At 44.0% G+C, this 24,178-nt stretch overlaps 1 protein-coding gene across 1 annotated transcript in view; it reads left to right on the top strand.

Annotated features, from left to right (window-relative positions):
• Window positions 1–11,782, top strand: part of LOC144602083 (tetraspanin-32-like) — a 47,779-nt gene extending 35,997 nt beyond the window's left edge. The window contains exons 6-8 of the mRNA XM_078414777.1: window positions 7,000–7,086; window positions 8,089–8,172; window positions 9,318–11,782. Of these exons, the coding sequence (XP_078270903.1) occupies window positions 7,000–7,086; window positions 8,089–8,172; window positions 9,318–9,416 (270 nt within the window). The 3' untranslated portion in view covers window positions 9,417–11,782. The remainder of the gene's footprint in view (window positions 1–6,999; window positions 7,087–8,088; window positions 8,173–9,317) is intronic.
• The last annotated feature ends 12,396 nt before the right edge of the window (window positions 11,783–24,178 follow it).

The following is a 24,178-nucleotide window of genomic DNA, read 5'->3' as shown; positions in this document are numbered from 1 at the left end:
AGGACAAGATGGAAAAGGAAATTGAAGTTGCAGTCAGATCAGCCTAATTTCATTCAGTGGCAGAGATGTGAGGAACTGGGTGGCCCCTGCCTGCTTATCATCTGTCTGTTCCTATGTTCATATGAAGCTGATTCTGTGCTAATGATGTTGCTGAGGGACACCATGTCGATGAGAAATAAAAGACTCCAAAGGTAGTTCCTTTGACAGGTATTATGATACAGGTGCTGAGACATGCTGTTATAGGTGATTCCCTGGCCATGATGACATTTTTTTCTAATCTCTTACCTCGAAGGAGATGCGATTGTATCGTATCTCCGTCCAAACTGCGGCCTAACATCGAGGAGTTGGTGGCTTTTGCTGGAGACCGATTTTGAGAGCTCCACTGTGGTCGCCTGCGAACTTAACATCACGGAGCCCGCGATCCCTTTGCCAGGGATCGACCTCGGAGCTCCAACCATGGGTGCTTGCGGACTTTAACATCACGGCGCTCGCAGTCCCCGGTTAGAGACCGACTTTGGGAACTCCAAGCCGCAGGAGCTTCAACCGCCCCGACGCGGGAGCTTCGATCACCCCGACGCGGGAGCTTCGATCGCCCCGACGCGGGAGCTTCGATCGCCCCGACGCGGGAGCTTCGATCGCCCTGACGTGGGAGCTTCGACCGCCCCGACGCGGGAGCTTTGATCGCCTCGATGCGGGAGCTTCGATTGCCCCGACGTGGGAGCTTCGACCGCCCCGACGCGGGAGCTTCGATCGCCCCGACGCGGGAGCTTCGATCGCCCCGACGCGGGAGCTTTGATCGCCCCGACGCGGGAGCTTCGATCGCCGGCTGCAGGAGCTTCGACTGCCCTGACCGCGGGAGAATAAAAAGTAAGTAGATTGGACTTTTTTGCCTTCCATCACAGTGAGGAACGTGGGGAATCCACTGTGGTGGATGTTTATGTTAACTTTTATGTAGTTGTGTGTCTTGTCGCTTTTTTTGTTTCGTATGGCTGTATGGTAATTTGCATATCACTGTAACTAAAATTGGTACATGTGACAATAAAAGACCTTTGAAACCTTTGAAGTGCTCTCATCTGTATAAAAAATGGTAACACGTTTGGCTGCACAACGTTTCTACTGAAGCGGTAAGACAAACATGACAATGTGCAAATCAGATCCTTATTTTCGTTTAATGTGTTTACAGCATTAGGTAGCTGAGCCATAAATGGCAGGGAGTCCTTCATTTGCTTCCTGGTCTAGCTAAGGGGTCAATCAGCCAACTTCAATTCAGGCTCAGGAAAAATTATTCAATGATAAAAATATTCATGGCAATCTAGCCCCAGAAATTACTGGCAGCTAAAAAGTAGCCCTGAATATAATTCTTATACAAAAATAAAACTATTTTATTTGAAGAAAATGCCATGAAAAATAATGTTTCATAAGATCATAAGACATAGGAGCAGCATTAGGCCATTTAGCCCATCGAGTCTGCTCCGTCATTTGATCTATTTTTTTCTCTCAACCCTGTTCTCCTGCCTTCTTCCTGTAACCTTTAACACCCTTACTAATCAAGAACCTACACTGGAATTTAGAAGGATGAGGGGGGATCTTATTGAAACATATAAGATAATTAGGGGATTGGACACATTAGAGGCAGGAAACATGTTCCCAATGTTGGGGGAGTCCAGAACAAAGGGCCACAGTTTAAGAATAAGGGGTAGGCCATTTAGAACGGAGATGAGGAAGAACTTTTTCAGTCAGAGAGTGGTGAAGGTGTGGAATTCTCAGAAGGCAGTGGAGGCCAGTTCATTGGATGCTTTCAAGAGAGAGCTGGATAGAGCTCTTAAGGATAGCGGAGTGAGGGGGTATGGGGAGAAGGCAGGAACGGGGTACTGATTGAGAGTGATCAGCCATGATTGCATTGAATGGCAGTGCTGGCTCGAAGGGCTGAATGGCCTACTCCTGCACCTATTGTCTATTGTCTATTGTCTAATTTTGGCCTCCACCACCGTCTATGGCAATGAATTCCATAGATTCATTGGGGAATTAAGAGCATGAGTGGTAAGAGAGCACAACATATCACGGAGGGTCAACATTGTTATGCAGGCCAATTTCTGTCATTGCTTTGCTCGTTTATCAGTTCCTACTTTCCAGGTGTGAACTAAAATTTGACACTTGGTTAATGAAAACAGATGCACGGGATTGGAAATCAGAGTTCTCAAAAATTAGCTCCCCTATTCACCTTCCAAATTGATTGATTGATTGAAAGATACAGCATGGAAACAGGTCCTTCAGCCCACTGAGTCCACTCTGACCATCGATCACCTGTTCACACTAGTTCTATGTTATCCCACTTTCTCATTCACACCCTACATACTAGGGGTAATTTACGGAGGCCAATTAACCTACAAAGCCGCACGCTTTTGGAACATAGGAGGAAATCGGAGCACCCGGAGGAACCCCATGCATTCACAGGGGGAACGAAGAAACTCCACTTGGACAGCACCTGAGAACGGGATCAAACCCTGGTGTCTGGCGCTGTGATGCCCAAGCTGTGCCACTGTGTGTAACACTACACACACATAAATACAAAATAAGCATACGCACAAACATACCTACACAGGACATGGACAATTTGGCAGAAAGACCCATTGAAAGATCCTTGTCCTCTGGTGTACTTGTACCTCATTGTTCATTTTCTATTGAGGAAGTTCTTGTATTTCAAGACTGTAAAAGTGGGCATTTCTGTAGTCAACAATAGGGATTCCCCCACCCCCCTCATAACACTCATTCTTCTAAAACTACTTAACCTGGATGGAAGTGAATATAAAGAGTGAAATGGCTTGCCAATACTTACCCTGATCACCACACTCATATATCATTGGATATTATGAGATAACAAATGAAACATTGTGCCTTTGCCAACATGTCATCATGTTTCAATGTTCTGAATTTAGACCTGAAGCCAAAATCAATTAAGGGAATGATTGTATCCATTACTAAAAAGACAACTCTTAGTTATTCTGCCATAGATTTCTTCCAAGCTGTGAATTGTGTATTTTGCAGGATTACTGTGTGTGCCTCCTAACTATTTATTTTCAAAGAATTCAATTACTTTGGGATTGTTCCAGAGGAGTGACAGGAATTAAGTTTTATCACTTTGCTAGGTCAAGGGAGAAATAGATGGACATCCCACCATATAATAAACTATTTTAAAAAAATTGGTAAGCAGCTCTACTGCTTTAGTGTTTGGATTAAATTCTGGCAAACTTTCAGCACATCTGTCAAGGGGAACCCAGCTTGAATAAGGCAAGACAATGGAGTGTCAACATTCCACTGAAACTTGCTTCCAGGAGGCAGTATCCTTGTGCAGGCACTTGGGAACACAGCCTGGCAAACGTTCCATTTTCTTAATTGTTGATTAGCCAAGGGTAAAGATTTTTGCCCCTCGTCCGTGGCTTGCATTGCACCAGTTAAAGTTGAATGGTGCAGTCTCAGTCTGCACTGCCATTAGAATCTGGTCGGCTGCTATTCTTGTTTGCAGTCATAGAGTATAACTCTGCTGCCACATGGCTGATTGTCTGGATGCTCTGCCAAATTCCAACATCTGGATTCATTCTGCACAATTCCAAGAAATTATTGCTCACAACTACCACAAAAGAACATTTAGGACAGTGAACTCTCGTCTTAATGCTGTTTTGAGAAGAACCCTCGCCAAAAATATTTGGCCCCAAGGCCATGAGAGTGGTGGGGGTACAAGAAGCTTGAGCACAAATTCTCCATTAGTTTCTTGCTCCTTCTCTCACTTAAAGGAACAACTTAGCAGCACAGTAATAAACCTCTGAATAAGACATTCCATCCTGAAGTCAGAGTTTAATGTTTTTTCCATCAAACGTAGGCTGTTTTCAGACTATGCTACACAATCATTCTTGCAAAACCACCAACACAGACCCTATCACAGCACAGCCGATCACATCAGCTTGGAGTATGGCCAGCTGAAGAACTGTTAACCTATCTTCAAAGGGTGGATCATTAAGAATGCAGCTCATCTGCGAGTAGCTGGGGAAGTGGCTTCTATTAATGACCAATTTCTATCATTAACCTCCCGGTCGTATGATCAAGAAGCAACTGAATGCTGATCAAAAGATCATCAGACCAACTTTCAAAAATAGATCAGGCACTGTGAAGGAAAGCAAACTGTCACTCCAGGTTTGCCAGCCTAATATTGCTGTAAATATTCATGCAGAAACACTGATAATGCACACACATAACTCTCGCCACACTTCTGGTGGTTACAGCAGTGGGGAAGGAATTGTTCCAAGGTGTTTCTGGCAATAAGGAAAGCACAGCAGTAGGCAGCTGTGCCACTTCATTAAGTAAGCATCACCTGATCCGATTCAAGCACCTTATTTCGCTTTGGTGCAACCTGCCTCTGTTGCAAATGGCCATATTAAAATTCCAGCTGCTGAAAAACTGGTGCGAATTTACGGTTTAACAATGGCAATTGGAAAAAAATGATAACCTGGTATTTTCCACTCAAATAGAATTGTTATCCTGGGCCCAGATTTGGACATTACCTTGAGCACTTATCAACAAGTGACGGCAGCAGCAATCTTCTATACCGTATCTTTGCCTCTTTGATTCTCTCCTTATATTCTTTATTACTATTTTAGCATAAGCCCCTTTAACTTGCGATAGGATGGTCCCTTATTGAATAAACTATGCAGTATGCAACAGGGACTGCTTACTTCTGACTTTTTGGCATGGCTGTGGAAGGCACCCTACCTCGTAGTTCAACAAAGTATTTTTGTTGGACTGTAGAGGTGATGTTCTGCACAATAATTTGGGTAAAGGAATGTAGATCATTAGATTTACATCCCATACATGCTCAGAAGTTCTGCAACAATTCAGCGGCTATGGCGCCAATGATTCCCACAGCCACCTGCCTGGATGTTACATGATTTAACTCAGAGTACAAAATGAATGGCCAGAGGTGGGGGTGGAGTCAAGTGTTAAAGCATGCTGAGCTCTCCATTTGAGGCCTGCTTCCAAGCTGCCATTAAATGGGAAGAGGCGCCTGGCCAACTGTATATGGAACAGTGGGAGGTTTCCAGCAAGGGAGAATGTATTGTTTGCCGGCTTAGGAAATAGTTTTTGGATAGTGTCTCATGCTCAAACAGTCCTGCTCCTGTGGTTTCCACAAAGTTTTTAAAAGTTGTTAAACCCACTGGCTCTTGGCCCTCATTGCATCATCTTTATCTGGTACCATAGCTACAGGACTTCCCCACTCAGGCCACCAATTAAAATCTGAGTTATACTGTTGGATCTCGACCTCTGCATTTAAAGTCCCTTCGGCAGCAGTGCTGGCTTCCGATGTGAAGAGTGCTTAACATGAAAAACAGTGAAACTGGAGCTAGAGATCCTACAGGTCTCCTGGCTCATTTTAGCTGACCACCCTGCCAATTTCTGCTGAGTGAGCAGGGTTAGAATCTCTTTCTTTGTACCCTCCAAATAATGCAAGTGTGATAAACAGCCATACAATTAGGGAAATATGACAGCGTTTTCCCCACTACCCCTTCCCCCTCACTATCTAGAATTAATTCACATTCTCATCTGCAGTCATGCACCAGTTGAACTTTAATTGAACGCAAGGTAAAAGCTGTCCCTTGCACTGCAGGTTGTCTGGAACATATGGGCCAAAGCTGTGACCAAAGCAGGTGTTCACTGACTAGACCAGCTAGAAATGTCGGGGTTCGTGATTGTAGCTCTGCAAGCAGTGACAGGTGCCTGACATAACACCTCAGGTGTTTCACCTACCATCTGCTGCCCTGCTGGGAACTCACCTTCTTTCTCAAAGTAATGGAGTGCATGAGCTGCCCCTTGCAGGAGTTCTCATTAGAGCACTTTGGTTTGTCCCATACACTTTGCTGTAGAAAAAGGGCTGTCACTGTTGTAACAATAATTGTAGTTAACTAATTATGGAGATAGAAGATTGGCATCATCCTCACAAAAAGTTTGTGTAGTGAGCTGAGGCTGTTCTCCACAGCTTTGTTTGCACTGCAGGGATGTTTTAAGGATCCAAATTCAGCATGCCAGTTGTGCAATTTTATGAGTGAAAGGAACAATGATGAATCAATCATCTAATTACATTCCTCTTGCACAAAGGTCTCCTTCACAAGATTATGGCAATTTACTGTAATCCTGTTTCCTCCAGTGTTTTGTCCACTGTATATAGGAACCTGGGTCATGTACAGGATCTTAAATAGAAGCAAGGTGCAAGTGGCCAGCAGAACCTTACAATTTTACTCTTTATGTGGCTTGGCCAAAAATACAATTGTTTCCAAGGCACTGGGCCGATGAACTTAGAAACTGTAGGCTCTCTCTGTGACTGGACTTCTAGCTGCCTTAATGGGAGGCTGAAAGAGGAATTATTAGAGCAAGGAATTGCAGGTGCCGGTCATGCAAAAGTGTTGGAATAACACACCGGCTCAGGCTCATGTGTACTTGTGTGTGTGTGCATGTTTGATTGTGTGTGGGTGTGTGTGTTTGTGTGAGTGTGGGTGCGAGTGCGGGTGCGTGTGTTTGAGTGGGTATGTATTAGAGGACGTTGAGACAGAAAATGATAACACCGACTCTTCGGGCTTTCCGTGGCTATACCAACTACATGTTGCACATGATAAAGAATGACTTGGATGTGGTTCCACTTATGCCAATAGTCAGGAGTCTCCACATTGGAGCACAAGCAGCAGAAAGTATATATGGTGATTGGGTGAATGAGTGCCAATGGACTCCAAATCCCTCCGTTCTAAACCACCAATAAGCATGTCTATCGTGGTCAAATTCATGTTGGAATTGGAAGGTACATGAAACTTCTTCATTGGGATACATGTATTTTCCTATGTTGTCAATGAACTTGTTAGTTACTGGTTTTATTTATGGCTGGTACATAGCATAAAATGCTTGGGGTGCCTAGCATTGTTGATGAGGTGTAGCTAATTAAACAATCCTTTTGTCTTGTAGTTTTCTTGCTGTGGGAAAAACTCAACATTCAGCTACTCCAGCGTGGTTGAGAATGAAACATGCCTTCCACATCATGAACCTCAAAAGGTTTGTAAAATATTGAAACTAAGTACAGCATTTGGGCTTCAGCCATCAATAACAGGCAACAGCTGGCACCATGTTGAGGATTATGGAAGCCAATAAAGACTTTGTCCAAGAATACGTGTAACAGTATGGGCCAGATCCTGGACTGCAGGTAGCAATGAGGACTGTATCTGGGATTACATATGACAATAGCGATCATATGTGCCAATGGCAGTGTACTTGTCAGCTTAGACGTACAGGTATGTAGGTTAATTGGCTGGGTAAATGTAAAAATTGTCCCTAGTGGGTGTAGGATAGTGTTAATGTACGGGGATCACTGGGCGGCACGGACTTGGAGGGCCGAAAAGGCCTGTTTCCGGCTGTATATATATGATATGATATGATATGATATGATAGATCAAGTCAGTTCATACATGTGAGTGGAATAGATTGGGTAAATGCTCAGTCTTTTACCCAGAGTATAGGACTCAAAAACCAAAGGACATAGGTGAGTGGGTAGAGATTTAATAGGAAACTGAGGAGGAAGTTTTTTACACAAAGAGTGGTAGGTATATGGAACCAGCAGCCGGAGGAGATCGTTGAGGCAGGAACTATTACACGTTTAAAAAACATTTGTACAGAAAGAATAGGTTTAGAAGGATAGGGGCCAAACGCAGGCAGGTGGGACTAGTTGGATGTGGCATATTAAACGGAGTAGGCAAGTTAGGCCGAAGGGCCTGTTTCTATGCTGTACGACTCAATGGCATAAGGACGTGAGAAAACAGCAGGAGTAGGACATCTGGCCCCTCAAGTTTGTCCCACAATTCAGCATGATCACAGTCCAACTACACTGATGTCAATGTAATTCTCCATAGCCCCGGTCAACCCAAGTGCACAGGTTATGAGTCCTGATCTAAAAAGTGTCAAAGCTGAGCAACGTTGTAGGTTGACTGATAGATTTTCTAAATTTGTTTTTCAGTGACTTTCAAATGTGGCTTTTTAATGAACATGTGTTTTATCCATTAGGATTGTCTTCAGTCAATAGAGAATCAGATCGCTGACAACATGACAATCATTGGAGTGCTGACTATTTTGCTGGGAATTGTTACGGTAAAGGGGAGGGGGTGGTGATGTGGGGGGGGGGGTGAGCTCTGTGGCCATATGTGTGGAACAGTGGCTGGAAAAACCATTTCATTCGGGACACAGAGTGGTGCCATAAAAGTATTCCTTAGCCATAAAAGTATTCCTTATACTAGTTTCCAAATCAGGACAACACATCCGACAATAAGATGTCATGTGAGCATTTAAAAAAAAATCATTATCAATACAAACAGAAAAGTTGTAGATGACTGAAAACTGAGATACATGTAAACTTCAATGTCTTTAGGTAGCAGTATTTATAGCATTGCTTTTCATAATTTACACATCATATAAATGAACATTTATCTGTTTATACTTATTTTAAATGGGAATCAGAACAAATGTCATAATCTTCAAGTGATTGATTTTAAAAGAACAGAGACAGTCAAATATGTGTCAGATGATGTGGAGATTATATAATCTGGGAAGCAGATTAAAAATACATGCGGCTTTGACGAAAAATTGAAAAAGAAGCACAAGATAGGGTTCAGATCAACTTGCCTTAAAAAAGGTTGGCTAAACATAGTTATAAATATTGACAATAATTCTAAAAGCAGCGATTTTGTTGATGATCATTCCAATGCACCACTGACTGATCCCCTTTGTTCTACTCTCCATAAACTTGAGGTCTGCTGCCCACATGCTAATTTCTACTAAGTGGAATTTGCCATAATGATGGTTTACATTCTGACATGGTTAATCAAAGCTTTGATGTTAACATTCCCATGCTTGTTTTCAAACCATTCCTGGCATCGTTGCTCCTTAACTCATCAAATTAGTCAACTTAGTACCTCCTGAGAGGCGATCTTCTAATTTTCTGACCTGTGAAATGTTTTAGGACTTTTCTGCTCTGTTGAAGGTGTTATAGAAATGAATGTTATTGTTATTCTCCTTGAGGTTAGGAAATTATAAAGTCATACATCATGGAAACAGGCCCTTCAGTCCAACTCGTCCATGACAACCAAGATACCCCAACTAACCTAGTCCCTGTCGCTCGAGTTTGGCACAAATCCCTCTAAACCTTTCCTGCCCATGAACCTGTCCAAATAGAATGTTGAATGGGAGTTTTTCTTCTAAAGCTGATCTTTAACTTTTAGTTTCTGTTGTCTCTTTAGGTATATGGAATGATCCTGACTGCATTTTTCTGTTTTGCTGCTTGCTTGATCCAGATCAGGAACAAGAAAGGAAAGTACACACTAGCCAAGAAGCACTAAACACTGGACTGGAATCAGAAACTAGGAGCCTGTGGACTGAGCGTTGCTTGATCATTGTAAAAACTGTGATACTACCTCTCAGGTGTCTGATTCCCTTTAATCCTCCTAAGTGTGTTATGTTTTTATTCTGAGGCAGTATGAATGCCTGCATGTTTATTTTGTACTGATTTGTTGCCAGCAAGTCCCACGCGTACTCCAACGTCCCTATTGCACTCTGCCTACAGATTCTTCTTTTAATGGCTGTTTTGCTTCATGTTATTGTAACATGAAACTGGGAAACTGTGATTATGGCACTTACAATGTCATTTAAAAACAAAGAATGATTTCAAAATAATTCCTAAAATGACTACAAAATTCCACAAGTCCATTAACAATGTTACATAGCAACGTGTCTTCGTTTTCTAAAGGACTTGTTTCAGTAACTACTGTGTGCTGAGATTCAGCAATGTCTGATTTTTGTAACTGATGAGATTGTTGATGCTCTTTGTAATGGAATCATCCGGCTGATACCTGAACAAAACACTTACTTTTCCATAAAATAGACAGAATGTGCTGGAGTAACTCAGGGGGTCAAGCAGTATTTCTGGAGAACATGGATAGGTGACGTTTTGGGTCAGGACCAATCTCAGACTCTGGACTTCAGGTCTGAAGAATGGTCCTGACCCAAAACATCACCTATGTTCTCCAGAGATGCTGCCTCGCCTGTTGAGTTACTCTGGCACAATGTATCCTTTTTTATAAACCTGTTTCTGCAGTTCCTTGTTTCTACTTTCTTCTCCGTCTTTAATGTAAATCTACCTCTCTCACAGATTATCTTGCTCCTTTTTCACTATCCTTCCATTACAGGTTCACTTTAGTCTTAATCATTTATCCTCTTTTTCACTCAGCCTCCATGTGAGTGGCCCTGTGTCTCAGCAGCAGATTCAGATGCTTATGGCTCCAGTGTCGTGGGTCCAGTCCTGACCTCAGGGGTTGTCGGAGTGTGGAGTTCGTACACTCTCCCTATGACTACATCTGTTTTGCTCAGGTGCTCCTGTTTCCTCCCATTTCCCAAGGTTGTAATGGCGGGTTAGTTGATTCATATAAATTGCCCTTCGTAGAGGTGGGTGGCAGGGGGAATCAGAGAGTAGTTAGTGGGTGTGTGAGAGAGAATAGAACACAAAGAAATAAATAGGGGAATGGGAATGCTCAGAATGTTCTGAGAGTTGACTTAGAGTCAATGGGTTGAAAGGCCTCCTATGTCACAACAAAATGCAAAGATAAACAATATTCTGCCCTTGGATGACACCGGCATCACACCAAGTGATCGTGCGCCACTTCTCCAAATTGATTGGAGCTCTTGTTTCAGACCATTCCCTCCCCCGCAGCAATCTACAAATTGACAGTACTCCTGACCTCAGTGTTAAATCCTTCCCATTCCAAAATTAAAATGTTTCACTGTTTGGTACCCACTGGGTGACTCACACACACAGGCATCGAGATGACATGATTAACATATCAATAGCCCCAATGTGTAATAAACAATGCAACGTCTGTGCAATGTTGCCTCGGCCATTGAAAGGATGAATTATGCAATGTTTTCAGCGCCTTCAGATGGTCTCTGCTACAGTGAGAGTCTGTTTGTTACACTCAAATACTTGGTACTAAGGTCTTCTATCTTGCTGGCGATGGCTCAGTGGGTCAGAGATCCAGCTGCTGTGGTACTGTGCCACGCAGACTCAGAAGCTCCTAGAATTAATTGCTGCCTTGTACTAGTAGCTGATTAGAACTGGAGACAGCTGCCGTAGTGGTACTGATGACCACAACTCCCAGGGTTTAGGTGACCAAGCTCAGGTAAGGTCCTGCCATCCAATGACACCTGCTCCATAATATATGCTGTAAAATTTTCAAGTTGCCTGGGGAAATTTCTATTACCGCTGAAAGAGACATCTCATATCCAAGGGCTACATCTTTATACATATTCCAGGCCAACTGTGGTTAATGTAGAAACAACGAACAGCAGATGAAGAAGGGTCCCGACCTGAAACGTCACCTATCCATTGCTGGCCCTGTTTTGTTCTGGCCTTCTCTATTATTCAGTCTGAAGAAGGGTCCCGACCCGAAACATCACCTACTCCTTTTCTCCAGAGATGCTGCCTGACCCGCTGAGTTACTCCAGCATTTTTTGTCTATCTTCGGTATAAACCAGCATTTGCAGTTTCTTCCCACACATTCTTCAGAGGTGCTGCCTGACCCGCTGAGTTAGTCCAGCACCTTTTGCCTTTTTTTGATCTGCGGGTAATAATTGGCTTCCATTATGTATTTGTGGATGTTGCTGATTTAAAAATGTAACTTAGGCCATTATTCTCTTGGAATTAAAGTTGCCTCCAGTAGGAAAGTGGACATTGCATTTGTATAGCGCCTTTCATGTGCTCTTCATTATCCCAAACTGCAACACTGCAACTCAAGGAATGTGACTATCGTGTTTGCAGATTCAGCTGTCAGGATTCACACAACAATGTCTCACAACTTGCAATGAGAAATATAACCAAGTCAGACACTGTTGCTCATCTTGGTAGAAATAAATGTTAGTCAAGCCACCGTCCTAATATGTTTTCCTTAAAGGAAAGATCTTGAATTAATATTTTATTCAAAGGTCACCTGTGAGTCCCCCACAGAACCCACTGGTGTGGCAGACTAGAAGGGGCTTTAACTACAACCTGCTGGTTCAGAGAGACAAGCATGAGTGAGCTGAGGCTATGTTAATATATGTATAGTCATGGAACCCATTTCTTTCATGCTCCAGAAACTAAAGAAATAAGAATTGATGAGATGTCAAGGCCTCCATGGTCTTGTTGAATTCAACATAATATTAAAACATTCCCAACCCTGCTTGAATAGAATCACACAAGCAGACCCGCAAAATACAAAAACAATATTATAGTAACAAGGAAAGTAATAAATGGACAGACAGGAATAATCAGGCCAGGCAACTTGAGAATGAAGCAGGCCAAAATGGAAGATGAGGTAGAGCGAAAGAAAGACAGAACAAAAGAGAGAAGGAAAGAGAGAAAATTTGAAAGAGAGAAAGAAAATGAGAAAGGAGAGAAAAGAAAGAAAGAGCAAAAGAAGAAGAGAAGGAAAGAGAGAATGAGGGAAGGAAGGCGTGAAGGAGGGAGGAGGGAGGAAGGAACGGAAGGAGGGAGGGAGGGAGGAAACGAATGAAGGATGGAAGGAGGGAAGGAATGAGGGAGGGAAGAAAGACAAATGTAACAGGACAGGGATCTATAGCAAAGACAATCTAAGGAACAACATTATGCACAAGGGCAGAATGGCAACATAGGTGTAATTATTGTTTCTGGGGATACACTGGGAGTCAGTCCCTCACATGATGGGCAAAACAGCAGGTAACAATGCCGCTAGCACCTTTGAAAGGTTTATTTGCAATAGACACATTGTGAAAACACACTTCCCTGGGATATTTCAAGGCTTTTATTCCAATCAGTAGAATTGTTTTGAAATCAGAGTAAATGTAAGAAATGAAAAGATCTGTTGAAAAGATTAAAAGACTTAATTCTAGGTGCATTACAAAGACTTTCCTTCTGTGTTTACTAGGACTCCCTCTTCCCTATTTAGTAGAAATTCTTCCATGCTGAGTACAGACTTCCCCTGTGTTTTGTCTGTAGTTTAATGTAGCCATAGATACCCCACACATGAGACATCTGGAGCTTGTCTGACTCTGTTCGTGGTTCAGTGGAATGGAAAGACCAGCGTTAGGCAGGATATGTGGCAGGGGAAAGACGGCGATGGTTGAAATGGCAGTTTTGCGAGGTGTGAATTCAGTGAGGGGAAAGCCAGTGCTGTTTACGAGGGCCAGGTCATTCGACAAAAGCTACACATTCATTTCCATTTCCCCTTGAAGTGAAAGCCTTTCCAGTGGCCAAGAGAGCAAGAATCTAAGTCAAGATGATGCTGAGGTGGGTGTGGGAATGTGAGGAGGCTCAACAATTCTGAGAATTTCCCATTGTTGAAATTCTCTCCTGGTTCGAACAAATGAATCAGGCAAGGAGTGTATGATATGCCTCTGCCAATTCCCACTCTAACTTTCAGTTGTAATTCAGAATGAGAGCTATAATGCAGCTTGACTATAAATCACTGTTGAAATTGAATTCATGTAAACATTAGGTGTCATACATGCAATCGAAAACAATTTAATTTGGTTAAACATAGAGTCTAGGTCATAAACTTAAGTATTGAGTAAAGCCTACCACCTCATGAGGAGGTTGTGAGGCAGAACCAGAAATTGTATTGCTCTTGGCCAAGTAAGGTTTCTTTAAAGACTCTATCCCCCACTCCCAATTCCCCCGTCTACACCGCATCTGCGCCCAGGATGAGGTGTTCCATACTAGGGCATCAGAGATGTCCTCATTCTTTAGGAAACGGGGGTTCCCCTCTTCCATTATAGATGTGGCTCCCACTCGGGTCTCCTCGATATCCCGCAACTCCGCCCTTGCTCCCCCTCCCCCCATTCCCCCCAGTCCCCCTCATCCTCAACCTCCACCCCATCTGCCGTCGCATACAGCATATAATACTCCAACATTTTCGCCATCTCCAACTATTGGATCCCACTACTGGCCACATCTTCCCATCTCCACCCCTTTCTGCTTTCCACAGAGACCGTTTCCTCCGCAATTCCCTGGTCAACCTGTCCCTTCCCACACAAACCACCTCCTCCCCAGGTACTTTCCCCTGAAACCGCAGGAAATGCAACACATATCCCTTTACTCTCCCCTCGACTCCATCCAAGGACCCCGACAGTCTTTTCAGGTGAGGCAGATGTTCACTTGCACCTCCTCCAACCTCATCTACTTTATCCGCTGTTCCAGGTGTCAACTCCTGTACATCGGCAAGACCAAGCGCAGGCTCAGCGATCGTTTCACTGAACACCTCCGCTCAGTCCGCCTTAACCTACCTGATCTGCCAGTTGCTCAGCACTTTAACTCCCCCACCCATTCCCAATCTGACCTTTCTGTCCTGGGCCTCCTCCATTGTCGGAGGCCGAGCGCAAATTGGAGGAATAGCACCTCATATTTTGCTTTGGTAACTTACACCCCAGCGGTATGAACATTGACTTCTCTAACTTCAAATAGCCCTTGCTTTCCCTCTCTCTCCATCCCCTCCCCTTCCCAGTTCTCCCACAAGTCTTACTGTCTCCGACTACATTCTATGTCTGTCCCGTCCATTCCCCTGACATCAGTCTGAAGAAGAGTCTCGACCTGAAACGTCACCCATTCCTTCTCTCCAGAGATGCTGCCTGTCCCGCTGAGTTACTCCAGCATTTTGTGTCTACCTAAGGTTTTTTTCATTAGTGAAATACTACTGTGCTGAGATTTCTTTCCTGAGCTCCACTTGAAACTGTTTTCCACAGAGGTAAATAAGAGGAGTAGCAGTAGTTCATTCAGCTTCACAAGCTTGCTCTGATCTCTGGCCTCTTTCCAGCTCAATGTCCCTAGCACTTAGAGACCTAGAGTCATAGAGCGACAGTGTCGAAACAGTCCCTTCGGCCCAACTCGCCCACACCGTCCAACAATGTCCAAACTAAACTAGTCCAACTTGCCTGCGCTTGGTCCATATCCTTCCAAACCTGTCCTATCCATGTACCTGTCTAACTGTTTCTTAAACGATGGGATAGTCCCAGCCACAACTACCTCCTCTGGCAACTTGTTCCGCACATCCACCATCCTCATCACTATCTGCAAAACCACTAACTTTTGTATCATCAGCAAACTTGCTAATCTTGCCCTGTATGTTCTCATCCAAATCATTGATAAAGATGACAATCAGTAAAGGGGCCCAGAACCGAAACCTGAGGCACATCACTAGTCACAGGCCTCCAGTCTGAGAAGCAACTTTCCACCATCACCCTCTGCTTCCTTCCATGGAACCAATTTGCTATCCATTCAGCCATCTCTCCTTGCGATGGAACCCATGCGATCTAATCTTCCAGAGCAGCCTACCATGCAGAACCTTGTCGAACGCCTTACTGAAGTCCATGTACATAACATCCACAGCTCTGCCTTCATCAACCTTTTTGGTCACGTCTTCAAAAAAATCAATCAGATTTGTGAGGCACGATTTCCCATGTACAAAACCATGCTGACTATCCCTAATCAGCCCTTGCCCATCCAAATGCCTGTGTAACCTATCCCTCAGAATACTCTCCAGTAACTTACCAACTACAGATGTTAAGCTCACCGATCTATAGTTCCCAGTATTTTCCCTGCAGCCCTTCTTGAAAAGAGGTACAACATTTGCCACCCTCCAGTCTTCCGGCACCTCTCCTATATTTAAGGACGACTCGTAAATTTCAACCAGGGCTCCCATAATTTACTCTCTAGTTTCCCGCAATGTCCTCAGATATATCTGATCAGGCCCTGAAGATTTGTCTACCTTCAAACACGACAGTACCTTCAGTACTTCTTCGATAGTAACCCTGACTGCTTCCAGTGAATGCTCCAATTTCCTCCGTCCTACTGTCTTTCTCCTCGGTAAATACAGAAGAGAAATACTCATTTAGGACCTTGCCCATTTCCTGTGGCTCCACACAGGTGACCGCTTTGGTACCTGAGAGGTCCCACTCTCTCTCTAGTTACCCTTTTGTCCCATATTGCTACCCGCCAGAGCTATCGTCTGGCCCCTTATTGCCCTTCTGATTTCCTTTCTTAGTTTATTCCTTAGTTCCCGAAACTTCTCCAGGGATGCACTTGATCACAGCTGCCTATACCTGTCCCATGCATCCTTCTTGTTTTTGACTAACATCTCAATTTCCCTCATCAGCCAAGCTTTCTTACATTTGCCTGCATTGCCCTTCACTCTAACGGGGATGTACACATCCTGAGCTTTCTTCAGTACACTTTTAAAAACATCCCACTTGGCCAATGTTCCTTTCCCCTCAAATAACCTGCTCCAGTCAACTTTAGCGAGACCTTCTCTTATACGCTCAAAGTTGGCCTTACCTCAGTTGAGCATTTTAACACATGGACCCTCTCCGTCCCTATCCATAACCATCTTAAACCTAATCGAACTGTGGTCACTGATCTCAAAAGGCTCCTCCACAAACACTTCATTAACTTGCCCTTCCCAATTTCCCAATACTAGATCTAGCGTTGCTTTCTCATGTGTGGGGGGCTCTACATACTGCTTAAGAAAACTCTCCTGAACACTTTTGAGAAATTTCACCCCATCTAAACCCTTCATGTTATGATTTTCCCAGTCTATACTGGGAAAGTTAAAATCCCCATCTACAACAGCAACCTTATTTGACCTGCAGCTGTCTGCAATCTCCTGGTACATTTGTTCTTCTAATTCGCATTGACTATTCAGGGGTCTGTAGTACACCCCCAAGAAGGTAATCATCGGTTTCTTGTTCCTCAGCTCCAGCCATATAGCCTCACTAGACAAACCGTGTTCAGAGGACTGAACACAGCTGTGACATTCTCCTTAACCAACAATGCAACCCCCCTTCCTCTTTTTCCCTCACCCCAACCTCTCCTGAAGCTCCTATTCTCTGGAACATTGAGCTGCCAGTCCTGCCCCTCCCGTAACCAGGTTTCAGTCATGGCTACAACGTCCCAGTCGCTCGTACCTGTCCATGCCCTAAGCTCATCTGCCTTACCCGTCAGGCCCCTTGCATTAAAACACGTGCCGTTTAAACCAAACATCCTTCCTCTCTCTCCGCCTTTCACCTGCCTATTTTGTCCACTAACCTTTCCCACACCACCTTCCATTCCAACTGGTAGCCTCTCACGTGCTTCTGTCCTGCATGAGATCCCACCCTTGATTCCCACTTGATTTCCCTGTAATTCAATCATTTTCAGACCCTAGTGCATTTTGTATTTCAGATGCACAGGAGGCTCCAAGAGGGACATGGAACTAATGTTATGTTTGCATCTTCCACTCCCTCTGAGTGTGGGACTTTGTGTCATGCTAACAATGAAGCTAGAGCATGGATTTGCATGCGGTGAATTATGAGGCATGAAGCCAGGGGTAAATGATAGCTGCTTGCCAAAACATTGGAGAGTTATCAGATCATGCAGATCTTGCTACTGTGGGAAAGCCTGTAGATGATGGCTGATGAGAATGCATCTGGGATGTGCTTGGGACATTATATGGCCTGGACATTCAGGTGAAATGCCAAGGAGCATGGTGTACATTCAGCTCTAACCTTACCTGAGGCAATATACAGTACCTGGAACCTAAATATTTCAGCATGAAGTGGGAAACAGCACCGTGTCAATACTCAGGGCCACCACTTGGAGCACCATCTCATGGAAGACAGAAACCCAATACATCAGTGTCCTGTCACCCATCTCAGGTCGCTGCTAAAATTGTTCAAGATTGTGCTGTTTAATTTATTTTAGTTTAGAGATGCAGTGCGGAAACAGGCCCTTCGGCCCACCAAGTCTGGGCCGACCAGCGATCCCCATTACACCTGCACACACTAATAACACTAGGGAGAATTTACTATTTTACCAAGCCAATTAACTTACAAACCTGTACATCTTTGGTGTGGGAGGAAACTGGAGATCCTGGGGAAAACCCACGCAGGTCACGGGGAGAACGTACAAGCCCTGTGCAGACATGCACCTGTAGTCAGGATCAAACCTGGATCTCTGGTGCTGTAAGACAGCAACTCTACAGCTGTGCCCCTGTTGACATGGGCTCTGGGAGAGGGATATGTGGGTCCATGGAGTATGATCAGTTGTCTTCTCTTCATGCACTTTTCATACTCTCAGCACTAGCACACTAACCGTGAGCTTGCAGTTGTCTATCAGTCAATTTGTCAAGACTGTAGATGATCATGAAGTTCAATGCCAGGGTGCCTGGACCTAGAGTTGCTAGTAATCACTCTTTATGACATCTGCAATCTCCACTACTTCAGGAAAGCAACCACCCACAGATACCACGGATTGGGTGGCACAGCAGTAGAGTTGCTGCCTCACAGTGCCAATGGCCTGGGTCAGTATGCAGTTTGTACGTTCTCGCTGTGATGGCATGGGTTTTCACTGGGTGCTCTGGTTTTCTCCCACACTCCAAAGAAATACGGGTTTGTAGGTTAAATGGCTTCTGTAAATTGTAAATTGTCCCTAGTGTGTAAGATAGTGCTACTGTACGGGATGATCACTGGTCGGCGTGGACTCGGTGGGCTGAAGGACTGTACCTCTAGTGTCTAAAGTTTAAAGTCCTGCTGCGATGGAGAAAGGTGTGTCAATAAGTAGTTGGGCAGGAAAGAAAATTGGAAGATAGGCACTAAAGGATAATTATTATAATCACAAGGTGATCGTTCAGCAATTGTATGGTTGTGTAATAATTGTTAAACATATTATTCTGCTTAATTCTTACTGACATAATTGTATAAAAACGATCAGTAACAGAGGAATGACAATGTTGCTTCTGTCTTTGTTGCATCACCGCCCATGTTGTATTGTATTTGGATTTTCAGAAGACATTCTATTAGGTGCCACACAAGAGATTGTTAACCAAAATTAGAGCAAATGGACTGAGGAGGTAATGCACTGGCATGGATTGAGGATCAGTTAACAAACAAAAAACAGACTGTAGAAATGAATGGGTCATTTCTCGTGGCATATTTCAGTGATTGATATTGGGGCCCCAACTTTTCATAACCTAATTCAGTGATTTGGATGAAGGAACCGACCATAATATATGACTGTGAGGAGAATGCAAGGACGCTTAATGGCGGTGCAGAAAGTTAAATTAATGGGCAAGGACAGGGAAAATGGTATATAGTGTGGAAAAATGTGAGGATCCCTGATTTAATTTTAAAAATAGAAGGATGGAGCATCTTTTAAATGGTGAAAGATTGAATGTTATTGCTTTTCAGATGGATGAGGTTTCTTTGTGCACTGATCCTGAAAGATAGCATGGAAGTGCAGCAGGCAATTATGCAGGAAAACTGTAGTTTGGCCTTTACTGCAAGGAGATTTAGGTATAAGAATAGGGACATCTTGGTTTAATTATGCTAGGCCCTGCTGAGACGGCATCTGGAATATTATGTACTGGTCTGGTTAGAAAGGAAATACTTGTAAGAGAGGGAGTGCAATGATGTTTCATGAAACTGACTCCAGGGGTGGTGAGTTTGTCATTAGTGGAGAGATTAAGCAGAATGGGCCTGCACTCTCAACAGAGATCACCATCGATGAAAAGATGCAAAGTTTCTACCTGAGCAGATGAGCAATTGATGTTTCCATTGACTGGTGTGACTGGGGGGACTAGAATAAACGTCCAGTCATAACATAAGGAGCTAGTGATTCATGAGAGGATGAAAACACTTTTTCAGCCAGAGTCCATTGAATCATTGGTGTTTTTTTGCCAAGAGGGCTCAGTTGTTCAAGAAAGAGGTTGATAGATGTTAATTAATTATACTTAATCATTTACGTTTATTTATTAGTGGGCAGCATGGTGGTGCAGCTGGTAGAGCCATTGTTTCACAGTGCCAGAGACCCGGGTTGGATCCTGACCTCGGGTGCTGTCTGTGTGGAGTTTTCACATCCACCCAGTGACCGCGTGTCTTCCTCCAAGTGCTCCGGTTTCCTCCCACATCCCAAAGTTGTGCAGGTTTGTAGGTTAATTGGCCTCTGTAAATTGCTGCTTGTGTGTAGGAAGTGGATGAGAAAGTGGGATAACATAGAATTAGTATGTGAATGGGTGATCAATGGTCAGCGTGGACTCGGTTGGCCAAAGGACCTATTTCCATGCCATATCTACAGTATAAACTAAACCTAAAGCAAATCAAGGGATATGGGGTTAGATGAGAAAAGTGGGCCGAGGTAAGTCAGCCTTGATTTCATAGATGGGATAAATGGTTTGATCCTGCTTCTATTTCTTATGGTCTTACATAATGTGAATGCCGGGAATTGACTGTGGAGAGCTCCAACCACGGCCCTGTGGACTTTAACATCTTGGAGCCCAGTTTAAACATCGTGGTCCCTGGTTAGAGACTAAGTCGGGGCTCCAAGCCATGGTGAGTTTCAACTGTCCCGATGAAGGAGTTCCATCACCCCGATGCGAAGGCCTTGGATCGCCGGCTGCAGGAGCTTTGATGGCCCCGACCGCAGATGTTCAACAGCCCCAACCGCGGAGAAGAAAGGGGGTGAGATTGGACTTTATTGCGTTCCATCACAGTGAGGAATGTGGGGAGCCGCTGTGGTGGATGTTTATGTTAAATTTTATTTTATGTGGTTGTGTGGCTTTTACTGCTTTTCACTTGGTGTGGCCATATGGTTACTTGAATTTCACTGTACCTTCTGGTACATGTGACAATAAACCCATCTTGAATCTTGCATCTTGAATCTTGGATGTTGGCTGTCCCTGGGAAGTCAGCACTGATTGATCATCACCATTTGCTGCAATGGGCAGTGGGGGTCATTCCCAGAACCTGCAGCACTGGGGTATCTTCTGCTTCTGGCCTGCCTTCCTAAGTGTGGTCCATGTTGAATTATGTTACAGTGCTTATACTTTGACGAATCAGTTTGCATTGCAGGGGAATTAATATTAGTTATGCACATTCTATGTGCATCTTACACAGGGACACTGAAGCTGATGATGCAAATTTGCATTATATGGAGTCAGTACTATAATATGATGATTCTTTTACAAACATCCAAATGCATAAATTAATCTATTGCACCACCGTTTTGAATTTCCAAACCACTGCATCCATATCATTCACGCAGAGTAAGCTGATGGCATTCCAGAATATTCCAGTGTGTAATTGCAGACTATATTTATTGCCACTCTTCATTATTAGTTTGTCAGGCAATTCATTTAAATTCTGGGGCTGTATATTTTGTGACCCTTGTACAAAGAACATAAAAACATAGCAGGTATAAGCAACACTGAAACGGAACCAGGAGGCTCTCATTGCTGGTCTGTTGTTCAGTGAGGTCATGATTAATTTATAACCCGCACACTTTGTTGCTGCACTAACCAAATATTCCTTGATGTCTAAAAAATCTATCAATCTAAAAATCGATCTGTCTCTTTCCTGAGCATACTCAGAGACTGAGCCTCTATAGCCACACGATTCACTGTTCTCCAGATGAAGAAATTGCTTTTCACCTGTGTTTATAATGCCTGGCCCCTTATTTTTAAATTGTGGCTCTTATTTCTGATAATCTAGTCCAAAGGAATCAATGTCTTTGCATTTACCTTGCATATTTCCATAAGAAATGTTAAACATTTCAATGAGACTTTGTTCAATTTTGAAGAAGCTGATTGTTGATTTCCGGAAATGAGAGCCAAGGGACCATGTACCCATCTTCATCAGCAGGATGGCAGTGGAGAGAGTCAGCAGCATCAAGTTCCTGAGTCGACACATCACTGAAGATCTATTCTGGGTCCAGCACATTGATGGAATTCCAGAGAACACTACGATTCTCTACTTTCTCTGAAGTTTTTGGTGATTTGGTGTGTTACTGAATATTCTATTGAATTTCTACAAGTGTTCAGTGGAGAACATACTGACTGGTTGCAACATGTCCTGGATCAGAAATTAGAATGCTCAAGATTGAAGGAGGCTACAGAAAGTGGTGGACATTCACAGGTACTGACCTAATACCATTGAATGGATCTACAGAAAGCATTGCTTCAAGAAGACAGCAAATATCATCAAAGACCCATATCAACCTGGCCATGTTCTCTTCTCGCTGCTACCACAGAAAAGAAGGTACAGGAACCTGAGAACCATTACCTCCAGGTTCAGGAACTGTTTCTTCTTATCAACTATCATGTTCTTGAACCATCCTGCACAACCCTAACCACATTATGTCAATAACCTCAACCCTACCAAACCATGACCAACATTGCATTACTATGGTTTCTCTACATACTTTGGATTTTGGACCATCATGGTCTATTATTAGATTAACTGATAACATATTGCATATTTATTGTTGTGTTTGCATCTAGTATGCCAGTAAAGCTGCAGAAAATTAGAATTTCATTGTTCCGTTTCATATCTGGTGCATATGACAACATTCTAGAATTGACTTGAAATTAATTGACTCTTGAAATGTCCAGAATAAATTTGTATGATTACTTAATTAACTCCAAGAAATTCAATGGATTTGTGAAATACATTCCAATATGTCTGATGTTATCCTGATCTCTGTAGAAGATGCCTTTGCGTTTGTATGTTCGTTCATAATCCCAGCAATTATTTTTTCCCATCTGCATCTAACAGCCCATAATTACCACAATCACCCATTACTCCTGTTTCAATATTAGGGTCCAGACCCTTCTTCCCGAAATGTCACCTACCCCTTTTCTCCAGAGATGCTTCTGACCCGCTGAGTTACTCCAGCATTTTGTGTGTATCTTTATTACAAAACACTGGTCAGACTGCACTTGAAGTTTGGAGTGCAGTTCTGTTATAGTGATCGAGTCATAGAACTCTAAAGCACAGAAGCAGTCCTTTGGCTCAACTCATCCATGTCAGCCAAGTTGTCTAACTGAGCCGGTCCCACTAGCCTGCGGCTGCCCCATATACCTCCAAACTTGTTCTACTGCAATCAGATCCTTTCTATGGTTACCAAACTACAGGAATGATCTGATAGCACACGAGAGAGTGCAGAGGAGATTCACCAGGGTGTTCTGAAGAATTTAAACTTTGGGGAGAGATTGATTAGGATGAGGTAAAAGAGGCTGATATACAAAATTATGAGGTAGATACAAAATGCTGGAGTAACTCAGCAGGACAGGCAGCATCTCTGGCCAGATGCTGCCTGACCCACTGAATTACTCCAGCTTTTTGTGCCTATTTTCGGTATAAACCGGAATCTACAGTTCCTTCCTACACATTTTGGGACAGGTTGGAAGTTGCTTCAGTGATGCTCGGTTTATTTTAAAATAGTGTCTCATGGTTTTACAAACAGTTAATCAATTTCTGGTGGAAATTGACTTAATCTTCAATTAGACAAAACACATTACCTTTTCATACAAATAAAAAGCGATTGGTCGGGTTAGAGTCAGGATGGGGCAGGGATTGGTCGGGATGGGCCAGGCATTGGGCAGGATGGGCCAGGGATTGGTCGGGATGGGGCCAGGATTGGTCGGGATGGGGCAGGGATTGGTTAGGATGGGGGGCAGGGATTGGTCGGCATGGAGTCAGGATGGGCCAGGCATTGGTCGGGATGGGGCAGGGATTGGTCGGGATGGGGCAGGGATTGGTTAGGATGGGGGGCAGGGATTGGTCGGCATGGAGTCAGGATGGGCCAGGCATTGGTCGGGATGGGGCAGGGATTGGTCGGGATGGGGCAGGGATTGGTCGGGATGGAGTCAGGATGGGCCAGGCATTGGTCGGGATGGAGTCGGGATGAAGGCAGGGATTGGTCGGGATGGGGCAGTGATTGGTCGGGATGGAGTCGGGATGGGACACAGATTGGTCGGGGTGGGGCGGAGATTGGTCGGGATGGAGTTGGGATGGGACATGGATTGGTCAGGATGGAGTTTCGATAGGACAGGGATTGGTCGGGACTGGAGCAGGTTACAATTGGTCGGCGGTGGGTTTTGCCTCGGCCTGATTGGACGTGGCCTGGGAATGAGAGGAGGACAGTCGGCATCCATGAGATTGATGGCGGGTTTGGAGAGGGGGCGGTGGGTGGAGCAGCGCAGTCATTGATCGATTGGCTGGCTGTAATTCTGCGGGGCTGTCTGCCGGCGATTGGGTAGGTCTGGCGGGGGGCGGGGGCGGGGGCGGTGTG

Source organism: Rhinoraja longicauda, chromosome 18, assembly GCF_053455715.1.
Source record: "Rhinoraja longicauda isolate Sanriku21f chromosome 18, sRhiLon1.1, whole genome shotgun sequence".
Classification (NCBI taxonomy): domain Eukaryota; kingdom Metazoa; phylum Chordata; class Chondrichthyes; order Rajiformes; family Arhynchobatidae; genus Rhinoraja; species Rhinoraja longicauda.
Note: the sequence above shows the minus strand (reverse complement) of the source record. Positions and strands in the feature narration are given on the sequence as shown.